Source organism: Salmo salar, chromosome 04 (genome assembly GCF_965601325.2).
Source record: "Salmo salar chromosome 04, fSalSal1, whole genome shotgun sequence".
Lineage (NCBI taxonomy): Eukaryota > Metazoa > Chordata > Actinopteri > Salmoniformes > Salmonidae > Salmo > Salmo salar.
In genome coordinates this window covers 2,680,001-2,688,913 of record NC_138294.1, presented here as the reverse complement: position 1 = coordinate 2,688,913, position 8,913 = coordinate 2,680,001, and the positions used below count along the sequence as shown (strand labels likewise).

At 47.1% G+C, this 8,913-nt stretch overlaps 1 protein-coding gene across 2 annotated transcripts in view; it reads right to left on the bottom strand.

The window, feature by feature from the left end:
* Positions 1 to 839: 839 nt before the first annotated feature.
* uba6 (ubiquitin like modifier activating enzyme 6) overlaps positions 840 to 8,913 on the bottom strand; it is a 45,288-nt gene continuing 37,214 nt past the window's right edge. The window contains exons 29-33 of one of the 2 annotated variants that reach the window (XM_082973844.1): positions 8,549 to 8,742; positions 4,978 to 5,105; positions 4,172 to 4,259; positions 2,575 to 2,669; positions 840 to 2,315 (exon numbers count right to left, since the gene is read on the bottom strand). In XM_082973844.1, the coding sequence (XP_082829970.1) occupies positions 2,168 to 2,315; positions 2,575 to 2,669; positions 4,172 to 4,259; positions 4,978 to 5,105; positions 8,549 to 8,742 (653 nt within the window). In that variant the 3' untranslated portion in view covers positions 840 to 2,167. Of the gene's footprint in view, positions 2,316 to 2,574; positions 2,670 to 3,638; positions 3,958 to 4,171; positions 4,260 to 4,977; positions 5,106 to 8,548; positions 8,743 to 8,913 lie in introns of those variants that run through there. The other variant, XM_082973845.1, reaches the window with a different exon arrangement.

Sequence of the window (8,913 nt, the reverse complement as noted above, 5' to 3'; positions counted from 1 at the left end):
GGTAGACTATCAGGGACTGTATTCATAATGTAGATGGTAGATGGTAGACTATCAGGGACTGTATTCATAATGTAGATGGTAGACTCTCAGGGACTGTATTCATAATGTAGATGGTAGACTACCAGGGACTGTATTCATAATGTAGATGGTAGACTATCAGGGACTGTATTCATAATGTAGATGGTAGATGGTAGACTCTCAGGGACTGTATTCATAATGTAGATGGTAGATTATCAGGGACTGTATTCATAATGTAGATGGTAGATGGTAGATTCTCAGGGACTGTATTCATAATGTAGATGGTAGACTATCAGGGACTGTATTCATAATGTAGATGGTAGATGGTAGACTATCAGGGACTGTATTCATAATGTAGATGGTAGATGGTAGACTCTCAGGGACTGTATTCATAATGTAGATGGTAGATTATCAGGGACTGTATTCATAATGTAGATGGTAGATGGTAGATTCTCAGGGACTGTATTCATAATGTAGATGGTAGACTCTCAGGGACTGTATTCATAATGTAGATGGTAGATGGTAGACTACCAGGGACTGTATTCATAACGTCCCTCCCATCATCTTCAACAACAGACAGACTAACCTCTTATCATCTCTGTCCCTCCCACTTCAACAACAGACAGACCTGTTTATATAGCGAATTGCTGACATGGCTTCTGACTGAGGAGAGCATATAGGGGGCGTCCCAATAATATCTCCTTTCTTCTGAAGTGTGCACTCGTTCACTGCTTCTCACAAAACCAAAATCCTTGAATCAAGAGTTCCTCCCTCTACCTGTCTCGCCATCCCCCAAATGAAAACCATGGGAAGTGTGTATGTATGGGTGTGTAAACACAAATGTTTTTATTCTTAGCATCATCATCGTCATCGTGACAAACACATCAAGGTTGTTAGTTAAGGCATGTGCATAGCAGTCCGAGATGTGTTTTAAACCAGAGCAGAAAACACCAGTCAGAGCTGTGTTTTAAACCAGAGCAGAAAACACCAGTCAGAGATGTGTTTTAAACCAGAGCAGAAAACACCAGTCAGAGATGTGTTATAAACCAGAGCAGAAAACACCAGTCAGAGCTGTGTTTTAAACCAGAGCAGAAAACACCAGTCAGAGATGTGTTTTAAACCAGAGCAGAAAACACCAGTCAGAGCTGTGTTATAAATCTGAGTAGAAAACACAGAGGGACTACTATGTACACAGTCAATTGCAACCCTCTTCTCATAGAGGTAGAAAGAGAACTCATCAAACCAGGTTATATCCATCTAGAGCCCTCTTTCTACCTCTATGCTCTTTCTCTAATAATGGTCCATGGGGCCAGCCCTGTTCTAGAATCCCCCCATTCTAGAATCACCATCTGTTCTAGAATCAACATATATTCTAGAATCACCATCTGTTCTAGAATCAACATATATTCTAGAATCACCATCTGTTCTAGAATCAACATATATTCTAGAAACAACATATATTCTAGAATCAACATATATTCTAGAATCAACATATATTCTAGAAACAACATATATTCTAGAATCAACATATATTCTAGAATCAACATATATTCTAGAAACAACATATATTCTAGAATCAACATATATTCTAGAATCAACATATATTCTAGAATCAACATATATTCTAGAAACAACATATATTCTAGAATCTACATATATTCCAGAATCTACATATATTCCAGAATCTACATATATTCCAGAATCAACATATATTCTAGAATCAACATATATTCTAGAATCAACATATATTCTAGAATCAACATATATTCTAGAATCAACATATATTCTAGAAACAACATATATTCTAGAAACAACATATATTCTAGATTCCACCCCTGTTCTAGAATCCACCCCTGTTCTAGAATCCACCCCTGTTCTAGAATCCACCCCTGTTCTAGAATTCCACCCCTGTTCTAGAATCCACCCCTGTTCTAGAATCCACCCCTGTTCTAGAATCCACCCCTGTTCTAGAATCCACCCCTGTTCTAGAATCCACCCCTGTTCAAGAAGCACCACTGTTGTCAACTGGGGTTTTGCAGGTACAGGGGGGTTAGTTTGAGGGGACTGAGGGGTGGTATATTTGGTTAGTTTGTGGGGACTGAGGGGGGGTTAGTTTGAGGGGACTGAGGGGGGTTATGGTCCGGGCGTGTCAGGCGCTGTGAGCGTCTCCGTCGGGGCTGAAGTAGTACCTAACGGGGGGTCCAGGAAGGTCCTCATCACCGTCTGACTCAGGAGCGAAGGACACGGTCAGGTCGACGTAGCGACGGTCTACAGACGGCTTGATCAACTTCTGCATCCTAGGGGAGGAGGGGCGGGAAAGAGGGAGGAAAGGGAGGAATACAGGGAGGAAAGGGGGGGAGGGAGAGAGGGAGGAAAGGGGGGGAGGGAGGGATAGAGGGAGGAAAGGGGGGGGAGAGGAGAATGAGAGACTAAGATTCACAGTGATTCAGGAGGACACAGTGTGTGTGTGTGTGTTTACGTGTGTGTGTTTACGTGTGTGTGTTTACGTGTGTGTGTGTGTGTGTGTGTGTGTGTGTGTGTGTGTGTGTTGCTTACGTTAGTTTTAGTCTCTTGTTGTGTCCAGGCATCACAGGAACATAGAGCATCTTTACGCCATGGACCACCATGGTAGGTTCTATCCCATAATTCACCTGTAATACAGTCAACACTATGGTAGGATATATCCCATAATTCACCTGTAATACAGTCAACACTATGGTAGGATATATCCCATAATTCAACTGTAATACAACACAGTCAACACCATGGTAGGATATATCCCATAATTCACCTGTAATACAACAGTCAACACCATGGTAGGATATATCCCATAATTCACCTGTAATACAACACAGTCAACACCATGGTAGGATATATCCCATAATTCACCTGTAATACAACACAGTCAACACTATGGTAGGATATATCCCATAATTCACCTGTAATACAACACAGTCAACACCATGGTAGGATATATCCCATAATTCACCTGTAATACAACACAGTCAACACCATGGTAGGATATATCCCATAATTCACCTGTAATACAACACAGTCAACACTATGGTAGGATATATCCCATAATTCACCTGTAATACAACACAGTCAACACTATGGTAGGATATATCCCATAATTCACCTGTAATACAACACAGTCAACACCATGGTAGGATATATCCCATAATTGACCTGTAATACAACACAGTCAACACCATGGTAGGATCTATCCCATAATTCACCTGTAATACAACACAGTCAACACCATGGTAGGATATATCCCATAATTCACCTGTAATACAACACAGTCAACACCATGGTAGAATATATCCCATAATTGACCTGTAATACAACACAGTCAACACCATGGTAGGATATATCCCATAATTCACCTGTAATACAACACAGTCAACACCATGGTAGGATATATCCCATAATTCACCTGTAATACAACACAGTCAACACCATGGTAGGATATATCCCATAATTCACCTGTAATACAACACAGTCAACACTATGGTAGGATATATCCCATAATTGACCTGTAATACAACACAGTCAACACTATGGTAGGATATATCCCATAATTGACCTGTAATACAACACAGTCAACACTATGGTAGGATATATCCCATAATTCACCTGTAATACAACACAGTCAACACCATGGTAGGATATATCCCATAATTCACCTGTAATACAACACAGTCAACACCATGGTAGGATATATCCCATAATTCACCTGTAATACAACACAGTCAACACTATGGTAGGATCTATCCCATAATTCACCTGTAATACAACACAGTCAACACCATGGTAGGATATATCCCATAATTCACCTGTAATACAACACAGTCAACACCATGGTAGGATCTATCCCATAATTCACCTGTAATACAACACAGTCAACACCATGGTAGGATCTATCCCATAATTCACCTGTAATACAACACAGTCAACACCATGGTAGAATATATCCCATAATTCACCTGTAATACAACACAGTCAACACCATGGTAGGATATATCCCATAATTCACCTGTAATACAACACAGTCAAAACAACAGTATCATCACCAATATGATAAAAGGATATGATCAATAGATATGTGACTATCAATCCCTCGACAGAGAGAGAATTCATATAGTCTCACCAGCACTGCCTTGATGAAGTCAGAGAGAGAGAAGTGTTGGTCACCCCACACAGTCCAGCGGTCCCAGATAGAGAAAGAGATGTCTTCCCTGAGGAGGAGAGACACAGACAGGACTCAGTGAGAGACAGAGACGGAGACAGACAGAGATAGAGACAGAGATGTCTTTCCTGAGGAGGAGAGACACAGACAGGACTCAGTGAGAGACAGAGACGGAGACAGACAGAGAGAGAGACAGAGATGTCTTTCCTGAGGAGGAGAGACACAGACAGGACTCAGTGATAGACAGAGACGGAGACAGACCGAGAGAGAGAGAGAGACAGACAGGACTCAGTGATAGACAGAGACAGACCGAGAGAGAGAAAGAGACAGACAGAGAGACACAGACAGGGAGAGAGAGAGAGAGAGACAAAGACAGAGAGAGGGAGACAGAGAGACAGACAGAGAGAGGGAGACAGAGAGACAGGGAGACAGAGAGACAGAGGGAGACAGAGAAGTGTTGAGACCACACAGCCCAGAGGTCCCAAATAGAGAAAGAGATGTATTTTCTGTCTGTACGTGTGTATGTGTGTGTACAGGTGTGTGTGTGTGTCTATGTACAGGTGTGTGTCTGTGTTTCTGTGTACATGTCTGTGTGTGTGTGTCTGTGTGTACAGGTGTGTCTGTGCACAGGTGTATGTGTGTGTACAGGTGTGTGTGTGTGTGTGTGTGTACAGGTGTGTGTGTGTGTGTGTACAGGTGTATGTGTGTGTGTGTGTGTGTGTGTGTGTGTGTGTGTGTGTGTGTGTGTGTACAGGTGTGTCTCCTACCTGATCTGTGTCCTCTTGACAGGTGCAGCCTCGGTGAGGACCATGACAGGAATGGCCAGGTTGAAGAAACAGTTGTTGAACGACTCAAACCCGTATCCTCCCACCACCTTCACCAGCTCCAACGACACCTGGGGACCACAGCACACCCACTCACTGACCACTCCCCAGAGACCCCCAGAATTCCAGACGACCCCCAGAGACCCCCCCAGACTTCCAGACGACCCCCCCAGACTTCCAGACGACCCCCAGAGACCCCCAGACTTCCAGACGACCCCCCCAGACTTCCAGACGACCCCCCCAGACTTCCAGACGACCCCCCCAGACTTCCAGACGACCCCCCCAGACTTCCAGACGACCCCCAGAGACCCCCCCAGACTTCCAGACGACCCCCAGAGACCCCCCCAGACTTACAGACGACCCCCAGAGACCCCCCCAGACTTCCAGACGACCCCCAGAGACCCCCCCCAGACTTCCAGACGACCCCCAGAGACCCCCCCCAGACTTCCAGACGACCCCCAGAGACCCCCCCCCAGACTTCCAGACGACCCCCAGAGACGCCCCCCAGACTTCCAGACGACCCCCAGAGACCCCCCCCAGACTTCCAGACGACCCCCAGACGACCCCCCCAGACTTCCAGACAACCCCCCCAGACGACCCCCAGACAAACCCCCCAAACGACCCCCCCAGGAGACCCCCCCAGACAACCCCCCCAGGCGACCCCCCCAGGCGACCCCCCCCAGGCGACCCCCCCCCAGGCGACCCCCCCCCAGATAATTCCCGTCATCAGCCAAAACTACACAGCACTGAATTCATTGGTATGTTCCATTTAGGTCTGTGACTGAATCAGACTAGCAGATTCCGTAAAAACCAATTCAAAACCAGGAAGAAGAGATCCAAGCTGTTAAAAAAACCTATTAAACTGATAAACATTTGATTCAGTCATTTACTACCAGTCTGATAAGATAAAATAAATGAATTTACTACCATTTAAAATAAATATATGATTTACTTAAAGTATTCAAACCCCTGAGTCAATACATGTTAGAATCACATTTGGCAGCGATTACAGCTGGGAGTCTTTCTGGGTGAGTCTCTAAGAGTCATTACAGCTGGGAGTCTTTCTGGGTGAGTCTCTAAGAGTCATTACAGCTGAGAGTCTTTCTGGGTGAGTCTCTAAGAGTCATTACAGCTGGGAGTCTTTCTGGGTGAGTCTAAGAGCCATTACAGCTGAGAGTCTTTCTGGGTGAGTCTCTAAGAGTCATTAGAGCTGGGAGTCTTTCTGGGTGAGTCTCTAAGAGCTTTACACACCTGGATTGTACAATATTTTCACATTATTCTTCTCATAATTGTTCAAGCTCTGTGAAGTTGGTTATTGATCATGGCTAGACAAACATTTTAAAGTCTTGTCATAGGTTTCCAAGACGATTTAAATCAAATCTGTAACTCGGCCACTCAGGGAACATTCACTGTCTTCTCGGTGAGTAACTCCAGTGTATATTTGTCCTTGTGTTGTAGGTTATTGTCCTGCTGGAAGGTGAATTCATCTCCCAGTGTCTGGTGGAAAGCAGACTGGACCAGGTTTTCATCCAGGATTTTTACCTGCTTAGCTCTATTCTGTTTCTTTTCATCCGGGGAAAAAAAAACTCCCTCGTCTTTGCCGATGACAAGCATACCCAACACATGATGCAGCCACTACTTAGACCACCCAGGAGTCCCCTCTGATGTCATGGAGTGTGTTCTAGATAGCAGCTTAGACCACCCTAGACCACAACTAGACCACACTAGACCACAACTAGACCACAACTAGACCACAACTAGACTACCCTAGACCACAACTAGACCACTCTAGACCACCATAGACCATCATAGACCACCATAGACCACAACTAGACCACAACTAGACCACAACTAGACTACCCTAGACCACCCTAGACCACCATAGACCATCATAGACCACCATAGACCACCATAGACCACCCCAGACCACCCTAGACCACCCTAGACCACAACTAGGACCACCACTAGACCACCCTAGACCACCACTAGACCACCCCTAGACCACAACTAGACCACCATAGACCACCCTAGACCACCCTAGACCACAACTAGACCACCCTAGACCACCCCAGACCACAACTAGACCACCATAGATCACAACTAGACCACCCTAGACCACAACTAGACCACCCTAGACCACCACTAGACCACCACTAGACCACCCCAGACCACCCTAGACCACAAGTAGGACCACAACTAGACAACCATAGACCACCCCTAGACCACCCTAGACCACCACTAGACCACCCTAGACCACCCTAGACCACAACTAGACCACCCCAGACCACCCTAGACCACAACTAGACCACCACTAGACCACAACTAGGACCACAACTAGGACCACAACTAGACAACCATAGACCACCCCTAGACCACCATAGACCACCCTAGACCACCATAGACCACCATAGACCACCCCTAGACCACCACTAGACCACCCTAGACCACCACTAGACCACCCTAGACCACCACTAGACCACCCTAGACCACCACTAGACCACCACTAGACCACCACTAGACCACCCTAGACCACCACTAGACCACCACTAGACCACCACTAGACCACCACTAGACCACCCTAGACCACAACTAGACCACAACTAGACCACCCTAGACCACCACTAGACCACCACTAGACCACCCTAGACCACCCTAGACCACCACTAGACCACCACTAGACCACCACTAGACCACCCTAGACCACCACTAGACCACCCTAGACCACCACTAGACCACCACTAGACCACCCTAGACCACCACTAGACCACCACTAGACCACCCTAGACCACCCCTAGACCACCACTAGACCACAACTAGACCACCCTAGACCACCCCTAGACCACAACTAGACCACCCCTAGACCACCCCTAGACCACCCCTAGACCACAACTAGACCACCCTAGACCACCCTAGACCACAACTAGACCACCACTAGACCACCCTAGACCACCACTAGACCACCCTAGACCACCACTAGACCACCCTAGACCACCACAGACCACCCCTAGACCACCCTAGACCACAACTAGACCACAACTAGACCACCCTAGACCACCCTAGACCACCACTAGACCACCACTAGACCACCCCTAGACCACCACTAGACCACCCTAGACCACCACTAGACCACCCTAGACCACAACTAGACCACCCTAGACCACCACTAGACCACCCTAGACCACCACTAGACCACCCCTAGACCACAACTAGACCACCCCTAGACCACCCTAGACCACCCCTAGACCACCCTAGACCACAACTAGACCACCCTAGACCACCCCTAGACCACCCTAGACCACCCTAGACCACAACTAGACCACCCTAGACCACAACTAGACCACCCTAGACCACCCCTAGACCACCCCTAGACCACCCTAGACCACCCTAGACCACAACTAGACCTCCCTAGACCACCACTAGACCTCCCTAGACCACCACTAGACCTCCCTAGACCACCACTAGACCACCACTAGACCACCCATGTCATGGAGTGTGAGCTCGTGCGCTGTCTCACCAGCCCGGCGACGGCAGCAGTAGCCGTGGCGATGGCGGGGATGATCTTCCCGGCGATGCGTTTGGTCTTGAGGCGGTCGGCCACCTCGATGGAGTACATCCTGGCCCTGAGGGAGGAGGCCGCCGCCACGAAGTCCATGTGACCGTTGAGGTCATCGTCCTTCTCGAATATCCGGGGAGACATCCGTAACCGCTCTGTAGTACACACACACACGGGTTAGGAGTGTGTCGATAGTGCCCTCCAGCTGACTGAATGATGGTGTGTGTGTGTGTGTGTGTGTGTGTGTGTGTGTGTGTGTGTGTGTGTGTGTGTGTGTGTGAGAGAGAGAGAGAGAATGATGGTGTGTGTGAGAGAGAGACAGAGAG